The sequence below is a fragment of the Embiotoca jacksoni genome, unplaced genomic scaffold (assembly GCF_022577435.1).
Source record: "Embiotoca jacksoni isolate LCO1_2020_lvr unplaced genomic scaffold, fEmbJac1.0.p SCAF_2, whole genome shotgun sequence".
Lineage (NCBI taxonomy): Eukaryota > Metazoa > Chordata > Actinopteri > Embiotocidae > Embiotoca > Embiotoca jacksoni.
The window spans coordinates 3,261,319-3,283,257 of NW_027185340.1; the positions used below are offsets into that span (position 1 = coordinate 3,261,319).

Here is a 21,939-nt window from a genome sequence, read left to right on the forward strand (position 1 = left end):
TACAATTTTCAGCATAGTCATCTAGTGCATATTTGAGAACCCTAACCCTTTATGCTGTAAAGTGAGTCGGGTGGAAAAATTAAAAAGGCTGATGATGGCATTTTTTAACAAACTTAGCTAACATTATCTTGATATTTTATTAGCTTCAGCCATAGACTGTATATGATGGACGTCACAAGGTGTGACATAACCCATTGGTTTACATTTAGAGCTGGTTTGAAGCCCAGAGGCACCATCTTCTCTTTTTGAAGCTGAATAAGGACTGCAGGACTTCCGTCTGTCACACTCTTTAAATGAACCCTACTTCCTCAGACCAGATGCTAGCTTGCTGGAAACACACCACTGTAGTATTAACTACTTCAGCTATATTGTGCTAACAGGACAGGACTCCCAGTTACAGAGATTAATCTTACAAAATATTACATGAGAACATCCAGCAAGGTTGTTGTTTTTTTTTTTTGCTGTGACTTAAGCACAGACACATGCAGAAAAATCACAGTTTATTCCTTAAACAGAAACTCTAAAAGTCAGACTCAGCGGGAGTTCGGGAGATGCAGATGAGCTGTCAATCACAGCTGTCACATGGCACACAACAAATCTTTCTAAATCCATTCAAATTCCATTAACTGAGAATTTTAATCCAAAATGACCAGTAGCACACTTCAAATTTAGCGAAACCACAATGACGACATGTTTCTGAAATCAGGCAATTATTTCATTTTAGGAGGAATTTTGTGAGGTTTACTGAAGTTTATTCTGGATAGGGATTCTAAAAGTACAGTCCCAGAAGTAGTTTTGTAGAGACCATAGTCCCATATGTTTTTACTACGTTTGCCCAATTCATCTCCACGTGTTTTCTTACTGGAAGAATTTCTAAACTGTGGTCTTAACAGGACCTCATTTATGGTAAACACCTACTACTACGCCCATGCTTGTCTTCATCAGGGAAACAATGGCATTTAGGTAAAAAGAAACATAAATTCTCTGTAAACAGTGGATTTTGTTTTTCAGAAAAGGATAAGAAACTGAAACAACATGTATTAATAACAGCACCAAAGCAGCACATTGTCACAAATTCACAGGAGAATGTCGCATTAACAAGCACATCATTTTGACAGGTAAATCATTTCCCTGGGTCCATAGAATGCAACTGCTTTTAAGCTTGAATTACATAACACACATGTGATAATAGGCAGACGGAGTTGTGTTCTGCAGCTTGGATTCAATTAGGTGCAGCGCTCATCTGATCCTGTGCGTGTGTTGTATTATGGATGTACCTCCTGCTGTGGACTCAGATCCCCAAACGTCAGCCTTCCATTCTTGTCTCCTCTTTTTTTTTTTTTTTCCGCCCACCCTCTTATTCTCTGTTAAAGGGGGCCTCCACATGGATCCAAGTCATGTTCCTTGCTTTGCCCAGTTTTTTCTTGTTTTTTTACTCCACATCCTGTCCTTTATCATCAGTACGGGCTCCTGGGAATGGTGTGTAGACCTGAGTTTGTCGGAGTTTGCTTTACTACTTGCTCACAGTGTTTTGTAAACATTCTTGATTTCCCGGTCTCTGAAAAAAGTGCTCGCTCTGTGAGTTGTTTGTCAGATTTCCGTTAGTGTGAGCATGAATTTAGGGTACTGAAGAAGGAATGACAAGTGCACTATCTTTATATAGGCTACAAACAGAATAATAATATTCTATCTGAACATTTTTCACTTCCTGCCCTGAAATCAGGGAGAATGGGTGTGTGTGTGTGAGTGAAGTGGGATGTGCAGCATCAAACAAAAAGAGCATTGCCCCTTTGTTCATCTTTGCTCTTTTCTTTCCTATCTCTTTGTCTTCATCCTCACCATCTTTCCTCATCCTCCTACTTTCCCTGCTCTATCCCAATTTCCCTGTTGAACCATTGCATCCCTCATTCTGACTCATCAGCAGCTCTCACAGAGAAGAACAAAGGAGTGGAGGATGTGAATGGGCATGATATTGGGTAATAAGAATGCAAAAGACAGGTGTAGGCACCAAATCTGTATTTATCTCTCCCTGTATTACTTCCTGGCCCCAGTACGCCTGCATACGTTGCAGGCATCCTGGGTCAGTAAATGACGTCTGCTCAGCGATAAGGTTGGACTCGCATGAAGTCGAGCTGAGGATCGCCCACTCGTTTCTGTTTCCCTCTCAGCAGTACTCTTAGTTTCACAGAGTAATTAACAATAATTACCCTACTGGCTCTGCCAAATGGCCATTTGCTTTGCAGCAACGCGCGCGCACACACACACACACACACACACACACACACACACACACACACACACACACACACACACACACACACACACACACACACACACACACACACACACACTTAAGGTCATTATACAGTGAAAAGTGTTAACCACTTCAGCTGTGGCCAAACATCTGCAGTGCTTGGCAGTGGTACTGTTGAGTGGCACGCAGTATAGGGCCAAAAGTATATAGACATGCCTGCCTGTCCATACTTTGCTTGCTTTGATTGTTTTCTTTCTTTGGGTTTGGGCCATTAGTTTCAGTTTAGGAAAATATAAATGTTACAGCATGCAGTGATATTTTAAGCTATAATGTTGTTCCAAATTTTTGGAAATGATATTTGGAGGGCTATTCGAAAGTGAAGCGCAAATGTTTGGGTGTACAGAGAGCTGATTCATTCCCGTACAACAATACGTGAATTGTAATGACAAATGTCAGCCAGGCCCTGTCACTTGACATCAGTAATGACTGCAGCTGCCCTGTACAACCACGGTCTCATCTGATGGCCACTCTGTAGCTCATTGGGGTTAAGTGCACCACAATGATGTTAATGAGGGAGAGGATACCGCTGTTTTTTAACTTTCCCAAACAGACTTTAAACTGCTGCTGCGGGGGTTGAACTAACAAATCATAAACTCGCCTCTATAACCTTTAGGCCTCACTTTGTATAAAACCAGAGGTAAAGATGTCAGCGTAGCAGATTAATGCTCACGGTTTTAGAATGACATGTTCAATATAAGACATCCGTGTAGGTACGTACATGTGTTGGTTGTGTTGCTGAAAGGAAAAAGAGAGAGCCTGAACATTTTCAGCATTGGTAAGATCCAGAGGGCAATGTGCTTCTCTGCAGTACCTCCAGTATCCTAATCATCCTCCACAAAGGCCACATCAGAAAAATGAAACTGATCAGTGGTTGGATCTTTACTGTGTGCTAATTTTGTTCTATCTTCAAAAAAAAAAACTCTCTTATGTGAAACCAATGGATGCACAAACCAGCACTGCCACTTGATTTTCTGGTGCCTCTCTTTTTTTGTAAGGAACTCTTACTGCCACTGTAACCTCGATAGCAAAATCACACACTACAGAGAGATGTTAAAAGTTTTGATAGATGCAAAGCGTGCAGATCCGACTTCATGAATTATCATCTTTTTCTCCTCATGTCATCTTTCCAAAATCCCTTTTCCTCCGTTGTTGTGTCCTCGTGTCCCCCACACTTCCATCCCTGTGTGACTGGACTTAAAAGGCCAGCTTGAGGGATGACAACCGTCACTCACTTCAGAGGGCTGAAAGAGTTGAGGAAGAGGTGGAGTAGGGGGAGATGAAAGCAAAAATTGCAGATGAGGTAGAGCAGGAAGAGAGTAGTTTTAAAGATTTATGAAGGATTGACAGCTTCTGTGTCAGTCATAAAAGCAGAATTACATCCACATGAGAACCTCCATCTGAAAGTATCAAAAATTACCTGATTCACAGATAGAAAATGCATTAATTGTAAGCATTTTGAGATTCCAGTCTCTGTAAATGATATACAAATGAGGAAAATGATCTGCAATCTTTCATAAACTGCAAGATTTTTGTATTTCTTTCAGGGTGGTAAAGACTTGATTCCACTGAGCACCCACTGAGTTTTTCACTGTGGTGAAATGACTAAATGTGATGCTGAATGTTTCGAAGGTGTGGAAAAAAATTTAGGCATTTTTGTTAACTTGGGCTCTCTGTCTATCTAGTTTGCTATGGTTAGTTTGAGAAATTAAGCAAGTTAATTTAACACTACAAAGATATCAGGCGTTTTCTAATTTATTAAGCTAATTAATAATGTCAGCATGTGTGTGTGCGTGTTTGTGTGTTTGTTTGTATTAATATTTGGGTTAGCAGTCTGGGAACACAAATACACAAATTTGTTCCCGCCATTTTTAATTTTGAAGTTTTTATTATATGTTTTTGGATAGGTTAGAATTGGGTACATGTTAATATAAGGCTGCTGCCATTCATTTTTTTTTTTTTCCGTCTCTGAATTTTATGAAAAAACCAAAACTTTTTTCTGTCCTTCACTACTTTCCAACTTTCCCAACGACTTAAGTGTCACAAGCCGATTCATTCTTAATAAGGCTGTAAATCTTTAAAAACAGGACACATAATCCACACTGTCATTTTAAAAAAAGGCTCCATAATGTCATAAAACTGATGGGTACTGCAGTTTTTTTTTTTTTTTTTTTCCTTACTTAGGAATAAGTAGTCCTTGTATAATGCACTATTTTCAGCAGTGGAGTGATACACATTTAGGGTTAGTTTGACAAACACATTTTGGATGGTCTGTAATACCACCCCAAAAAAGAGGTGACTGTCCACTTTTTCTTCAGAACCGTTTCCATGGAGTATTTAAGATTTGAATATTGTCCTCCTCCTTTTTTTAGGAAAAAAAAACCATTTTTTATTTTATTTTATTTTCCTGTTCTATGGATTATTTACTGCTCTTGTAATTTTTTTTCTCCAAAAACTGTTTTCCTTACTTTATTTTCTTTTATCATTATTGCGGTCCTTGCTGAATTTTCTCAGTATAATATTCTTAAATCTGACCAGTGGAGAAATGCTTTTTTATTTTTTTTATTTTTTTTAAAAGCCCCAATTTACCCACAGTTCATTTTATAGTAGCCCGATAGATAATGAAGTCCTTATTGTCACTATAGTGAGCTGTAGTGAGTCATTATCTCTGCAGGACTTCAAGTCACTTCAGTGCCTTTGTTCATTGAAATGAAGAAACATGTTACTCAGGGAAAATGTGTGGCTGAATGGTGTGTTTACTCCTTAGAATACTTTTCTAGACAACAACTGAGGGCTTTAGTGCAGTTTTTAAGATAAAAAAAAGTAAATACTTCTTTTCAAAAAAGTCAACAATCTATTTGATTTGCCCTGGAGTGGCCAGGTTTCAGCCGTATTAAGGAGCTGGAGGAGTTCATTGTTGAATTTGGTCTTTTTCTGGAATTTGTTCAAGACAATGAAAACATAGAACATCTCCAGATTTGTCAATGAAGGTTATTGTAAGGGTTGTAATTGGGCACACAGGAGATAAACTGTGAGTGCAATGTCCCCACAAGTGACAAACATGAGTTTGTGTTTGTGCCAGAGAATGCTATCTCATGCTGTTCTTAATCCTTCCCAGATTGAGGTCAGTAGGGTTATTGGAAAATCTCGCTGTGTTTACAACCTCAGCCCGACCCTCTTGGCTGGTGTCGTCTGATTGGTTCTGTCCTCTTGATCTATCCGTGTGCAGAGATCTGATTGGCCCAGAGGACTTGAGATGAAGTCAAAATCTGAAATATCTCCATAAGAAGTGGGTCAAGGGACATGAAGAATTCGGTTTGCTGTTTTTACCCTCCGTAGGTGAGACTATAGAGGGAACGCGAGTCGGTTTCAGAATTGGGTTGGTGTTGGTGGGTGCGGTTGTTATAGTAACTCCTGACTGTTCTCAAATGCCCTGTGCGTCATGTGGAAGGGTTGCTATGGCAATGGCAGGTTGTAGCGTAGGTGTGTTGTTGTGATGACACCACATCTGCGCAACGCTGCCCTTCACTCACTGTTGAGTGGAGTAACAGCAGGTTCTTGACAAGCAGAAGTTATGGTTGTGTTAATGAAAATAATCAATTGTCTTCAGAGAGTGCAAGAGCGATATTAGGCTAAGCGTAACTCTCCTCTGCCTCAAAGGTTCTGGCAATATAGTTAACATTTTTATAGCAATAGTTAATGAGGATATTTGTTTTTTTTCTATATCACAACATTGCAAATATATGCAACATTTCAAATTATCCAGCTGATGTTCAAAGCAGTGAACTTCAGATCATCTTCATATCTATGAAGCATAAATGAACTGGCAAATTTTGTTCATTTTCATTTGATAATTTAGAATCATTCATTTTGACAACACAAATTCAACAACAGTTTCACAAGATCAAAAACAGAAGGAATCCACTAAAAGAGAGAAAGTGATTATATTGAACAATTATCGCCCAGGAGTTCCAACTCGACCAACGATTGCTCACTGGTATAAACAAAGCTTTTGAAGATAAAACACCAACACCAGCCCAGGTAAATTCCCATGTTAGTCATTTTATTGTCTAACCAACAAACAAATATATGAGCAGTATAGTTTTATTGCTGCCCTGGTAGACCATTTGCATCCTTCGCTGCTCCAGTTTTTCAAGCACTCGGAGCAATTGAAAAGAGCAATAGAGGTCATATTCAGTCACATCTTATCAGTATTTTCAAAAATGCCGCAAAATACTGTTTATTCCTGTTTAGACTTAGTTTATACAGTATATCTTCAAATATGAGGCATCTTATTAGAGTGCCGCTGAGTCTGACCCATCTGATTACTTACCTTTTTTGCCTGCCGCTTTTGTTTTATCGTCGTTTCTTCTTTTGAGTGCCTTGTTAAACTCCAGTAACCACATGTCAAGTCTCTTCTCTCCTCCGCCTCTATATTTTTTCTCTGATCTCTCTGCCTTTGTTCCCCCGTTAGTTTCATTAGCGGTGGCTGTGTCTCCGTTCTCTCCATCTCAAAATTGTACCCACGTTTTTCCATATAGAAACATGATCGCACACACAAATACACGTTTGGTGTGTATGCATGTAGTATGTCCTTGCATACGTTTCAGATTATGCCAGGGATAAATCTTTTTCTGCATTTATGATTAGTCATTGCAAGTGACTGGGGGAAAAGTAGAGGCCTCAAACATGCTGATTTGTAGTCTGCACAATGACAATCCCTTAAGAGCCCCAATAGCCAAACATCTTGACAAAGCACTCCACTCGCATAAACCCACACAATGCACTTCAATTTTCTGGCTTTTTAAGAAATGCTCAGTCACCACATGGCTATAAAGGGAAGCTTATGTCTGCATTTATTTGCTACATTAATTTTATCCGAGCATATCTTCAATTAGTTGTCCTTTACATTTTTGGTAGTGCGACATCTGCGACCTTTTGACCTTTATTCCTCTCGGTTAATGCAAAGTTTTGAAGTCTTAAATCTAGTGTTGTCTCTCTCTTTCCGTCTTGTACAGAGACACACACACACACACACACACACACACACACACACACACACACACACACACACACACACACACACACACACACACACACACACACACACACACACACACACATACAGAAAATGCAGAGATGCCCTGCTCCACATCCAAAAATACCTCTTTTGTGAATACAAGTTCCTTTTTAAAGCTATACATGTTTATTTCTGTCAATGTGCTGAGTGTTTCCAGCCTGCTTTCTGAAATTATCTCATCTTGATGTCTCGTTTGCTTCCTTGCACCTGACTCTCTCCGTCTCTCATCTCTGCTGTTTTCAACCATCTGGCTTGAATTCTGTCCTTTATTCTTGGTCGTATTGTAGCTAGAAAGACGGTGCTGAATTTATTATAGTAATTTTAACTCGTTATTTGTATATTTTAGTATGTGTGATCAAAAAACTGTTTGAAAACTTTAGTGAGATGAAGTGTTGCTGTAAGATGACATTGTGTTGCGATCGCTGTAGCAAACCATATGTGATATAATCAGTCTGAAAGAAGTGCCTGAGGGGTCTCTGGAGGCTTCTGGCTGTGTGAGATAGAGAAAATGACATCAACACACAGCGACATATGAAAGTCATGTATGGAAGAGGAAATAGGTGGCAGTCACCTCGGAATAAAACCTTTGTTGCATTAACACCTTTTTCTCACACTCTTTCCTGGGAGTAAATCAGATTATTAACCACTATCAGCAGCATGTCTATTTACTTTCTCATCCATAAACCAAAGAAATGTAGCTTTCCCATGGTGAGCACTCCACATTTAACAACAGCAACCCATGATTTTCAAGATGTTTTAGTGAGGCAGAAGGTTCATATTTTATGTAAGAGACGAGATAACACCTTTCTAAAATTAGTAATTCTAACATAAAAGTCTCCACATATTCTGACTCAGAGTGATAATTTTCTCTTTTCTTCTTCTGTCTATTTTTGCAGTCATCGCTGACTCACTGACAGTAACAGCTCCAGCTCAGACTTTGTCCAAAGTGGAGGGCGACACACTACAGCTCACCTGCGAGGTGTCTCGGACCACGATGCAGCACACTCACTTGTCAGTAGGTTGGTACTTAAGGTCCCCGGAGGACGCAGCCGCCCCGCCTCAGGAGTTGGTCACCCTGTCGAGAGATTTTGTTTTGCGCTCTGGGGGACCGTATCGACAGAGGATGGCGGCGGGGGACCTCAGGCTCGATAAAACCAGCGCTACATCCTACAGGCTGACCATTCACAAGCTGCAGCCAGTGGACCAGGGACTGCTCTACTGCCAGGCTGCTGAGTGGATTCAGGACACAGACGAAAGCTGGTTCGCCATGACCCGCAAGCAGAGCGACAAGACTCAGCTCCGTATTCAGCCCACTGGTGAGTGAATGGTAAATGGACTGCACTTATGTAGCGCTTTTCTACTTTAACAGATAAAGCACTTTACAATTAGCCTTTCAATGAGCATTCATTCAGCAGTGTGTGTGTGTGTGTGCGCGTGTGTGCGCGTGTGTGTGCGCGCGTGTGTGTGTGTGTGTGTGTGTGTGTGTGTGTGTGTGTTATTGAGCTGCCATGCATGACTGTGCCCATGGGGAGCAACTGGGGGTTTATTGTCTTGCACAAGGACACTTTGACTCATTGACTCACTGACACAAGAAGCCGGGAGTCGAACCCCCGTCCCTGTAATTACTCTGCAACCCTGTGCCCTGTACCTCCTGAGTCACAACCATACTGTAAAGTGAAGAGATTCTGTGGGAAACAGAGAGAGGGTGAAGACATTGGTCTAGATCCCCCGCTGTCCTTTTGACATGCACACACGCCTGTATGTGGGCCGGGTTCCTCTGATTGCTGATCAGTATCTCACACTAAGCTCATTAGCTTACTAAAAAGGGCTTAACTAAACCCCCACAGACTCCCCACTTTTGTATTTGTGTCTGTTTAATGGGCAACATTACAAGAATCCAAGAATCCATTTAACCAGCTCCAAATAGTGTGGGTGTTTGACACGGGAGACCTGCGACTTTCACATAAACAACCTCCCCAGGCAACAAGTGGCCCTGGGTTCAGAAGCCAAAAATGGGTTTTTCAATCACCTTTTGCCAATAGTTACACCAGTCTAGTTTGTGTTGTCGTGCATTAGTGGGAGCCGTGCTGGTTAAGTGCCAAAGCCAAATCTGAAGGAAGAGATTCCCTAATGGAAGAGAGAAAGGAAGTTACAAGCTAAGGGAGGGAGAAGAAAGGGGGGAGTGGGGGATGAATTAAGTAACAAGGGGTGCATCATAGAAGTGTGTGGGAGAAACAAAGACTGTGTTGGGGAGGATGACTGAGAAATACATTTCACATGATAATGATCTAATAAACCATCAATTGCGAGACCAGTAGGACCAGAAACAAAGGCAGTTTCACGACTCCTCGTGTACTTCTCGCCCGACTCGACCCCAACACATCCACTGTGCTGTGTTTCACATACATAAAGAATGTCTTTGTGTGCTTCCACGGAGATGGGTGATAAACTGCTTTGACATTAGCTCAATTACCAGGGAGGCACGCAGTGGCGAGTGCCTCATACCAGTAAATCACTTCAAAGTAGAATCGTTTTGCCTTTCTCCATTAAGCATCAGATCCGCTCTGGACCAATGCGAATTGATGGTGCCCCAGATAGTGCTGTGTGGATGAGACGGAGAGTGGGAACTTGGATGTAAAGCAGGTTTGTCAGATGACTTCCTGCTCCTTCAGGGAGCAGACAAAAGGCACGAAGAGATCCCCTCTCAATACCCTCTGTCACTCTCTGTCTTCCCTGTAATCTATAATGGATGGAGGTATTGTTGCGTGACAAAGAGAATAAAGCAGTTGTGCCGCAGTGTGAGGCTGTGAATGCAAGTGCACAAACTTAAGCATATGTGTAAATTCATTTTGATTTTTTTGTGTGTACTTATTACATGATGAGGGTGCGACTTGCAGCTTTAAGCTGAACTGGTGGATTTGAGGTTCCACCTATCAAAGTGCAAAATCGACAGAGAGCGTGCGAGAGACATTTAGAAGGGGAGAGGGAGCAACTTCTCCATTAGGCTCCTATTATAAAAGATGGAGTGGATCTCAAGACAGCCCCATCACTAGCTAATCACCCACAGCCAGCATCAGAGAGAGGAGCAACAGACAGAATCCTAATGTACCTTTCACTCTGTTTTCACCTTATCGTTCTTTCTTTCTCTTTCCTCTCACCTCCTCCCTTGTTCTGCGCTGTCACATCACCTCTCATCTTCTGCAACCACTTGTCATCACTGCATGTCTTTCTGTTCCCTCAAAATTACTTCTCATACTTGCCTTTTTTTTTTTTTTTTTTCTAATTGCGTCCAAGATGTACAGCACAAAGCCATCTTCTAATGGTCCATACCATAATTTATTCTTGTAAAAATGCTCTTAATAATAGAGCTCTATGCCGAGCTGTGACCAAACTTGGCCTAAGTAGTCCACAATACTTTTAGTGTGCTCCACTTCCTTCACAACTCATCACATTCAGATGTCACAATACAATGTCCTTCTGTCCTACTGCCTTATTGTCATTGCAGCAACCAATTTTGGCATATGTGGGCTGCTTCCTTCTCCCCTGTTGCATCATATGCATACTTTGTGTGCACCACTGCTGCAAATAATCCTTACTCTCATTATCCTGTTGGTCAGTTGTGCATTGTTCTCCTTAATTTTCTGAAGGTGCTCTGGCTTCCTCCCACATGCATGTGAGGTTAATTTGTGATCCTAAATTGGCTAATAGGTGTGAATGTAAGCATGAATGGATGTTTATGTGTCTGTATTAGCCCAATGTTAGCTGGGATAGGCTCCAGACACACCCCGCCCCCCTACACACACACACACACACACACACACACACACACACACACACACACACACACACACACACACACACATATATATATAGTGTATTTGCATGTGTGTTATTTTAAGTATGTGTGTGTATGTATTTGTGTAGGTGTAAACAACATCCCCTTCTCACCCATCATAGTGCTCGCTTTGATAATGAGCTCTATACCAGGGGCAAGGTTTGAACTTTTCCACATGACTGTGTTTCTCAGGAATCCCCTTTAAAGTCTTTATAATTACAGCTTGGAGCTACCACCTCACTGGGATGCAAAGCAGCTGTGTCTGGTAAAGCTGCGTAAATCATCTGGAAATTAATAAAACAAATACAAGTGGACACACAGCTGCATACTGTACACACACACACACACACACACACACACACACACACACACACACACACACACACACATACACATACACATGCATATGCAAGTAAAGCAGTGCATGCACAGACAACAAGTATAATTTAGTGAAGTGGAAGGCTAGCACTAGCAGTGTTTACTCTATCTGTTGTCTTAGACTTTGCAGGAGGAGGAGAGAGCGCGTGACTGTGATTCAGACAGCTTGAACAGAATTTTAATTAGATGGGTTTTTTTTTTATTGCAGAGGTGAAACCAAGGGGGGAGAGAGAGCAGAGCTGTCTGAAAGATCACAGTTTTACTGGAGTGGTGTGCTGTGACCTCAACCTCTCTCTCTCTCTTCGACACTAACTGATGCTATTTTGATGTACCCATGCATGCAGGTTCAGCATACCTAACTGGATATTAAGAAAATGCAGCAGTGTTATGCATTTCAATTGTAGACCTTTTTGGAAATGTAAAAACCTTCTTTAAGACTCTTTCCTTATTAATGGCTTGATTTGAGATCTAGTGGCACATGAAAAGTTTTGTACTTTTTCTGGTGTTTGGTGAAAATCTTCTGTTTAACCCTGATGTTTCTTCTGTTTTCCTTTCGCTCAGACCGGGACTTCAGCATCCAGGTGAGCACGGAGCGACGGTCCTTCACGGCCGGTGAGCCGCTGGAGCTTCGCTGCACCATTGAGGCGCAGAATGTCCCCGAGCGTTTCTTCTCGGTGTCATGGGTCTTCAGCAGCTCACCGGTGGCCGTGGTGGGCCCCAGTGCCGTGCCTGTCCTGGGCCCCGATTACATCGCCCGCGAGGCAGCCGGTCACATCACGGTGCGGAAAGAGAGTGCCAACGTGCACCTGCTGAAGCTGCAGCACTTACGCCCCGAAGATGCTGGGAAATATATCTGCCGCGTGACGGAGCGGGAGAAGACACCCACGGGAGACTTCATCGACCGCAGCAAGAGGTCCCGCAATGTCCAGATCACAGTCCAGCCGCTCAGTGAGTAATAATCCATACACAAGGCCACTGGCTCCGTTGTTCTGTCCTTAGTTGTCACTTAAACTAAGAATGATGACCTTTTCATGAATGCAGTTTTATCTTCATACAAGCCATATGCAATATCATGCTGTGTTTCTCTCCAGCCTTTCTCTCTGTGTTCCTCCCCCTCTGTCCCACCAAGTATTGCCCGTAACAGATAGCTGTGCAGCCTCTATTGTTAGCTGTAAGTAAGAGTGGAGAGGATAACGCTACTCTTCTTAATGTATTTTCTGTTTGAGTGGATTGCTAAGGATGGGTAATGCAGCATTATGGTCCTTCCCATTTCCTTGGCTGGGTGGGTGGTTGGTTGGGGGAGGTGGGTGGGTAACACTATAGTAGGATAATGGAGGCAGAAGAGTCCAGGCTGAAGGACGCTGAGCTAACAGCCATGAAATGAAAGTGTGGAGAAAGAAAAGAAGCACAGAAAAGCACCATCTCTTCGGGGCCCTGTAAGTGGTTCCCCAGGCTAAATTAATGTGTTCTGCTGGGGCAGACCTCTTCATCTGGTTTAAGCAGGGCTGGCCATCGGGGCTGTGACAGGGTCGCAGTTGATTGATAGAAATATACAGTTCAATTTAGCTCTCAATTCTCTCATCTGTCACTGAGACTTTCCACCTCTCACTCATAGAGTTTGGGTCATATGCTGCATTTCTCTCCTCTCTCTTTACTTCAGTGTCTCTTAGGACTGGACTAGTGTATAGAGCCAGCTGCTACCAGCATAATAAACCATAATAACTACAGTGTGGTATCTCCTCTCAAGCAGCCAATGTTACCTTATTCCGACTGCTCTGCACCCCCTGCTAAATCAGCCCAAAACAATGGCTCACAGCCTGCAGCAGTCTCCAGGGAATATCTCTGTATGCAAGGTTTTGTTTTTCCAACAAAAGACCTTAATGCCCTATAAAGGATGTTTATAGGGTTTACACAAGATAATAGCCATGGTTATTGGGGGAGAAGTTCCACAAAGCACAGCAGTAGTGGTCAGGAAGCCGGTGTTTCATGCACAAATTTTCCCTTCGTGCCCGCTTTCTCTCTCAAACACACGCACACAATTTCAAGATGTGGTTCATCACACTAATTGGGGAGAATTGGGCTGGAGTTAGTAATAGGTTGTGACATAGGTTAGAGTTGATGAGTCAGAGAGCCAGGCAGAGGTGACAGCAAAGGAAAAACCGGGGTAAACACATCTGACAAATGAATGTTGATGGATGAGTTTACCTTTGCAATGAGAAAGAGGGTGAGACCTTACTTGCCAAAGTGAATCAGATAGAAAGGACAAGTGCAAAGTTAGAAGGGGAAAAGAGGAGGGGGGGGCACTGTAATGGAGTGAGTGTGCATTCTGTTCAACAAAATACAGAGTCAACTGGTGGAGAAATGTGAAAATACGAAAAAGAAATAAAGTTTAAATGGGTAAGTTAGATAAAGTTGTCCTGGAGTTAGACACTTTTAATGGAAGGCAGATATATCTACAGGTATAACTGTCTAAAAATCATCTCCTCATGTCTTGGTGTAAAAAAGAGTCAGAATAAAATATGTTCTTGGCTCTAGAAAAAGCTCTGAAACTCTTAGTTAAAGACAAAAGAAAGTAAAAGGATGAAGTTTTTTTTCCCCCTTTGTTCATTTGAGTGTGATAGAAATAAGAAGCGAGTTTATTCCATATTCACAGAGGGCTCGTGCTTATTAGGAGGACGAGCGAGCTGAGAGGGAAGCAGCAGAGCTTGGCCTGAGGGGAAGGGAGAAAAAAAAAAAGTGAAATCTTAAGCCACACCCCCTCAGAGACAGAATCACTGACCCCACAGGGGGAAGAGAGCTTATAGGTCAACCAGAGCTCCATGATGTTGGATGGAAGTTGAAGTGATGTGAGTCACGATAAAGAAGGAAAACAGAGCAGAAGAGCCAGTGAAGACTTTTATCCTTCTCTTCTGAAGTGCCACTGAGCCCCGTGATCTGAGCCTTCTTTCCTGTGTATGTGGACTCACAGGATTCGCAATGAGAATCTCAACCCACACACACAAATTCACCAATGTCTCTACTCTAGCTGTCACTGATGGGCCCGAGGCCAGTTACAGAACTGCATGATCTTACTCTCAAACACGTACTTCCACACACACCCACAAAATGCAAACACACATGCACAGCACTTGTCCAGGACTGTGTTAAACTCCCGGGAAGAGGCTCCATGCAATTTGTTTTTATTGCCCCTGGCCTCCTCTACTCACTGAATATTTTGACACAGACAGCCTGATTCTTGTTGTCTCTGGGCTTCGGTGTGAAAAGGAGTTCAATTTTTGAGAACTTTTTTCGAGCTTCTTCTCCACCTGCCTTTCTGCGTACTGACATCTGTATCAACTACACCTTCAGTGGGTTCAGAAAGTATCCAGACGCCTTCATTTTTTTTCCTTCTTTTTTTCCATAGAATTATTGAATAATTTAGCAAATTAGAGATTTTGATTTAATAAACTTACAAACATTTCTAAAATTGTTCACTTAAAACTAACTGAAAAAGTAAAAGGGATCTGAATGCTTTCTGAATCTACTGAACTGAGAAATATTTTAATGACCATAGTCAACATGCAAATATAGTAATACTTTAGCCATGCAAATGATAAAGGATTTAGCCTTGTTTTTACAACATTTTATACAGTAAAATATTTTACAAGTATACTATTTTGTTGTACTTCAACTTTATATATTTCTGTGTTTCCTCTTCCCACTCAGAGAGCAACATCACAGTGTCGCTGTCGAGTAACTCCTCGGAGGTCCTGGAGGGCGACGTCATCCAGTTGACCTGCTCAGTCTACTCCACTACGGGGCCCCTGTCTATTGTCTGGCAGTGGCTGGACAAGCAAGCAACCGGACTGATCCAGGAAGTGGCTTCCGTGGATCGGGAGGGCACCGTATGGCACAGCCCCACCTACAGAGAGCGCTCCAGTTATGGGGAGATACGTGTGGAGAAGTTGCGAGCCGACACGGTCTCTCTGTCCTTGTACAATGCCTTACCTGGGGATGAGGGCCAGTACCGCTGCATGGCCACCGAGTGGTTTCAGACTGGAACTGAACCAGAGCTGAACTGGGAGAAGATTGGAGAAAAGTCAGCCACCAAAACGGTCACCGTCAAGACTGTTGGTAAGTTATTTGAATCCTAATGTGTCTTTGCCCCGAATATAATCTGTATTCTAATATCTTCAAGTCAGTAAGGCGTGTAAACGTTCTGACAAGTACGGCGTGTTTGCGCAGATGAACACAGAATCAGAGAGAGGCATATGGTTTGTGATTAGCTAAAGATTGATGAACGGCTCAGAAAAAAACAAAACATGCAGTCCACATAGTAGAAATACAATGATTTATTCATGCATCGCTCAAGGGAAAGAGCTATAATGACACACATACACTCTAACACCACCTGCCTCATGTCAAGAGCAATGCCTCCATGACACCCATGATAGACCCACACACAGTCACACACACACCCATATGGATTAGCCAGAATTATTAGAATGGAAATGCAGTGGCAATGTGTTTCACAGTCTGTGGGTCTCCTCTGTCATTGCTAAGTTAAGCTGAACATCCTCGGTACAGGCTGAGGAAGCCACTGGAGCGGAGCACTGAGGAGCTGGCAGGCCAGGAGCACTGGGTGCAACGCATGCACACACACACACACACACACACACACACACACACACACACACACACACACACACACACACACACACACACACACACACACAACTAGCGGATTAGCTTCATGCAGCAGCACGCAGAGGTGCTGCAGAGAAGAGATGTCAGTTTTTAAGTGGGCATTTGTTAAGTCCGGGCAACAACAGAAACATTAGTTTGAGGAACAAGGGACACATAATGCAAATAAGGGAAAAGAAGTACAAAGCTACTCATCCTTCTTCAGTTACACTCCTTGACATCGCCTCTTCTTCTCCTCCATGCTTGTTGATCAAAGGATTTTCTAAATGTGCACTGTTGTGTGACGGTCAATGTGTGTGTTTTACTTCATCTCAGATTTGTTTTGGCCCTCATTTTTCTCACTTTAGCTTGCAACTGCAGTTTTATTGGACCTAAGCCTGACATGCAAGTAGAGCACTTGTTTTTATTCCAGCTTTTTTTCTTTTCAACAGTTCTTGCTACTTTGGTCCTTGCTTTTTTTTTAATAAATTATAAAAGAAAGAGGAAAAAAACTTGTGCTCCACTTTCTCTCCCAGCTCAGATTGTATTTCACATTGACCTGTCCTCTGAGTGAACCAGTGTAGAGGCTGTAGTTCAGCATATTATATATGGCCACTCTACCTTTATTTAGTCTGGAGCTCCCTCCTTTATAGACTCCCTTTGCTTATTGACCAGACCCAGAGGGAAATGGGAGAGGGAGGCCCTCTGAGTATTTGTTGCCACGGTGAAGACAAAGGTTCCCAGTGGAGAGTCTTCTTTCCAGCTGATTGGATAAAGGGGCACTTAGTGTTTCAGGGGTGGCAAATATGTATGAGTGAGAGCCTACATGTAGTAGATACCCAGAGGCACAATCTTCCAAACAACCACCACACGAACTTAACAAAACAAACGCATTCAAGTTTATTCACAGAAACACGAACACAGAGTTGTACGAGGAAAAAAAGATTGGCGTGATATCGTCTTTCTGTCACAGAGGCAGGCAGTCACTGTGGGAAATGGATGGATTGAGGAGGGGTGCCGGGAGATGAGAGATAGAGCGAGAAGGGAGAGTTATTGTCTGTTGGAGAATTATGGCCCCAGGCGGCTGTCCCAGCAGAAGCCAAGTCTGGACAGCAAGCCATTGATTACACACCCTGAAGGACACCGCAGATGATGGCTGTCTGAGGACGAGAGAGGGTGAGGGACGGAGAGAAAACAACGGGGCTGTTGACAAGAACATAATGGACAATCTGCAAAGTCTCAAGGAAATGAATGATACGATCTGGCAAAAATCAAAGCTCATCAACATGTCTCTATTCCACCTGCCACTTTATTTTATCTGTGTATGACCATCTCATTCATATTCACGCTCAATCATTCTCATTCACTGAAATGCCCTGAAATAGGCGCAGCAGGGCCAAGTTTTTATGAGCCATGGAAAAATGGGATTTTTCTTTATCTAGTCTCTCTCCCTCTCTTGTTTCTTTTGCTTTCCAGTGTAGGTGTATCTTGGCAGTAATATATAGAGTTGGGTGAATGTTTTTAGCTTAATGAGGATAGTTTAGACTTGGCAAGGAGTTGGGCGTAGATCGAACATCGGTGCTTAGAGAAAATCTGTCCCCTGGGTTTTCTTTGTTGCATCACCCATTAATTTTGAGGCGCACTCTCGCTGTCAAGCACACAAACTTACATACACATAGCTCTCTAAGGCCACAATGTTGAAGGGAAATACTTGTGGAGATTCAGAACTGCTTTACCTATAGATCAATGCACTTGAAGTAAATACTGTCAGTATGAGTTCCAGCAGGGGGCTTTGTTCCTCTTTGTAGCTGTGCTTAAAAGGTAAGTTACTTCCACGGAAAGATTCAGAATCCCCACATAATTTGCGGAGCTTCAAACGTATAGAGAATAAATTCAATCACAACCAAGCTAGTGTTGTGCTATTACATGATTGAAAAGTTTATCTGTAGTCAAATAAAATCCTAACTTCCTTTCCCATCTGTTTCTCCCATCATCTAGAGTCCTCCTTCATGGTGTCAGCCTCATCGCGGACGCCATCTATAACCTTTGGAGACTCCTTTGACCTCCTGTGCCTGGTCAAGCCCCGTCATAATCCTCGTGTCCCTACTTCTGTCACCTGGCGCTTCATGCCAGCCGGCACAGAAGCTGACGACGAGGATGAGGGAGAGTTCAAAGACCTGGTGACTTTCACCCGCGAAGGCACTCTGCAGTGGGGGGAGCAGTTGCTTGGGTTGGGTACCCGCACCACGGTGGACCGCTCCCACTCCAACACAAACTTCCGGCTGTCAGTGACCCGGGCAGGGCGTCGCGAGGCGGGCAAGTACCAGTGCACTGCTGTCCTGTGGAGGAGGAACTACGACAACAGCTGGAGCAGAGTGGCCAACCGCACTTCCAACCTGCTTGGCATCAGTGTCCTACAGCCAGGTAAAACTGCATGGCTGCTTGCCAGGCGGACGCATGCCTAATTGGAACAGACACAGACCGGCACACAAACACAGATAAACACAGATTCAGACACACACACACACACACACACACACACACACACACACACACACACACACACACACACACACACACGTACACACGTGCGCATAGGGCAAATTCACCAGAGCTTAGAGGATTTCTGCCAGCTCTAATTGCTCTTAGTCTCTGGTTTAGCACTAATTGGAGCGTCTGCGGACCTGTTTGTGTGTGTGTGTGTGTGTGTGTCTGTCTTTGTGTGTGTGCAAGGCAGGGTGCAGTCTCCTAATGGAGCGCAGTGAATGGATTGCTAAATATCCCATAGGAAGAGAAAACTAAGTGAAAGAGGTAGAAGAGAGGCAAGCAAAGGATGGAGACAGAGAGAGTGAGAAAGCGTTATAAAGCGAGTGGGCGATCTGTCCTTGAACCTTTTTCCTCAGTGGAGGCATTAAACTGTCTACACCGCTCTCATTGGCCCTCGGTGCTTCATTTACAGACACACACACACACACACACACACACACACACACACACACACACACACACAAAAAAAACCCCATTCAGACACAACCCAATTAGTGGAAGAACACAAACAAAACACACACAGAAGCCCAACCTCACATTGGCCCAATTTAGCCGAGTCTGCTGTGCCCCAACAGTATGATACTTCATTTATTCAGGTGAATGCACCTCAGGCAAATACACATCCCGCTGATAAAAATAAAAATTTTATAGGTTTTGAAGCAGCATTGTGGTACCTTCAGTACCAATGGAGTTCAGATTTGTTGAATTTAGCATGAGGAATATGAGTGAGTGTGTGTGGGTGGGAGGAGAGGTAGGTTTTCAACTTGTAATAATATCAGCAATCACTGAACAACTTCTGAAATGCCAAGTGTTGGTCTGCAATGTTATATTTGTGAGTGTGAGCAATGTGCGCCCACTGTCCTCGTCGTGTTCGGGTTAGGATGAGTAAGATGCTGTATTGAGTTCAGAGGCAGAGTGTGATGATCAATACCTCTTTTAAAGTGAGCCAGTGGAATGTGGCCACATGTACACCATAGATAGTCTCTCATTCTTCGCTGCTATTGATTCAGATACACACACACACGATAGCAAACAGATGTAAACAGACTCACACACGCACATCTAGCAGCACCACCGTGCAGAGACAGTGGCTTACTTGCTTGAGTGACTGTGCTCTGACCTTAACCGTTCACGCAGAGCACACAGCCTCCCCGGGCCCTTCAGGAGTCATTTGAAAATCGACCTATCATCCTGAATGCTCATTTACCTTCCCCTGATGTGCAGTTTACTTTGTTTATCCTTAACCAGAAAAACCTTTAGGACAGACACACACACACACGCAAACATTTTGTTGTTGACTGGGTCCTCCTTTCACTCTCTTCTCTAGCAGTGTCTGTCTCCATGACAAAGTGATCAGTTACCTTGGTAATGCCATCAGTAACCGTGGCGATGTGAGCAGTTGCCGACTAAAATCCAATCAGTAACTGTAACAGTGTGATCATTCTGTGTGTAAGGGCACTATCTCTCAGGGGAGGGAGAGTGAGTAATTCCTTTATCTCATTGGTTGCCGAGGCCCGGCTCAGTCCCGGTCATGCTGTGTTTGTCTTTTCTGCCTCCTATGTCTTTTTTTTTCTCCCCCTGTTCTCTTTTTTTTTTTTGGTTGTGTAGTCAGACCTTCATTTAGACCGATGATTCATTTGTCAGAATGTAGGACGTCTCTCTGTGCATCACGCCTCTCCTCCCCATCTGCTATTTCCTCACTGTTTTCCTAAATGTTAACCACTCCTGGCTAAATGAGCGGCTGGCATTTTCACTTCCTATCTCAAAGAAGTGGGATAAAGGAGAGTGTGTGTAATGAGGTGTGAGCAAACACAAAATCTGACCAGATGCATAATTGAGAGACTTTAAATCAAGCTTCTAGAGGTACTTGCTTAATATGTACGAGCTACCTCACCAGCGTTACGTGTGCAAATACATACTTGTGTGCATGTCAAACTTACTGCATGAATGCCCCGGCCCCATGTGATGTGCTGCTGAGAGCTTTCATATGCTTGCTATGCATATGTACAGGAGCCTAACTCACCCGTGACACCCGGAAACACAAGTTGAACTCCTTCAAGGCGCTAAGGCTCTGATGATCTAATGCACCATCATCTTGTCTTCAGAATAAAGATCTATATTCATATGTGTGCCTAAGATAAGGTTTGCAAATTCAGAGTGACACTCCTCAATAAATTATTGTGAAACTTCAAAAGCGGGGAGTGAAAACCAACATCAGAGATAGAGCTCTTGATCCAACATCAATGCATCTTAAATAAGCAGGAGAGAAATGTTGGATGAAGATAAAAGCTGGACCAAAACCCACTCACAGAAGCAGTCGTCCGGTCATTGTAGTGTTTGGTCAAACCAGTGCAGTGCCTGTGGCCCCGCCCAGGCCTACTTCCTTCTCCAGATTGCATTAGCAGCATGCTGCCCGTGTCCAAGTCCCGTGGGTCATATCAGGAGAGTTCACCACCATATCTGCACACGCACATGTAATGATTTTATGTTCACTCAGAGGGCAACACTGTACAGCAGTTGGGCTTGAGTCATCCACCATGGGCCAGAAGCAGAAAACCATTGAACACACAGGAGCACAAACATCATCATCCTACACAAACATGCAGTGTGTGTGTATACACACTGAGAGGGTTACCTCCCAGAGCAAAAGTGTAATTATCTCACGACGGAACATGATTCAATATTAACCCTCGCAGCAAGGGATATCCACAAACACAAAAAGAAGAGCATAAATACACGGTATACAGCTTCACGTACAGTGGCAGTGATATTAAATTTCACCTGATTGAGTTTTCTCTTTGTCTCTTTCTGAAATGCAATAACGGCAAACACATGTTCAGCATGGCAGATCACCAGGGAAGCCTCAGTCTCCACAAGACAATCTAATATTATCTACTCATAACTCAAACTACACACACACACACATAAACACATGCACTTAAAACACGCAAAACTAATTATGCCGAATCTCCCCTAATGGAGCCAGAGTTTAGATTAATGATGATTTTGGGAGATCAATACATTTTTCTCATCATTTGAGTGTGTGCATGTGCACATTAGTGTGCGTGTGTCTGGCATGAAGAGTGGGATATTAAGACCACCTGGTTATTGGCGGAGTTAGAATGA

General features: G+C 43.1%; 1 protein-coding gene across 1 annotated transcript in view; it reads left to right on the forward strand.

Moving 5' to 3' along the window:
- igsf3 (immunoglobulin superfamily, member 3) overlaps nucleotides 1–21,939 on the forward strand; it is a 66,557-nt gene that overhangs the window by 30,258 nt on the left and 14,360 nt on the right. Inside the window, exons 3-6 of the mRNA XM_069153972.1 lie at nucleotides 8,288–8,707; nucleotides 12,166–12,552; nucleotides 15,310–15,717; nucleotides 18,265–18,690. Of these exons, the coding sequence (XP_069010073.1) occupies nucleotides 8,288–8,707; nucleotides 12,166–12,552; nucleotides 15,310–15,717; nucleotides 18,265–18,690 (1,641 nt within the window). The remainder of the gene's footprint in view (nucleotides 1–8,287; nucleotides 8,708–12,165; nucleotides 12,553–15,309; nucleotides 15,718–18,264; nucleotides 18,691–21,939) is intronic.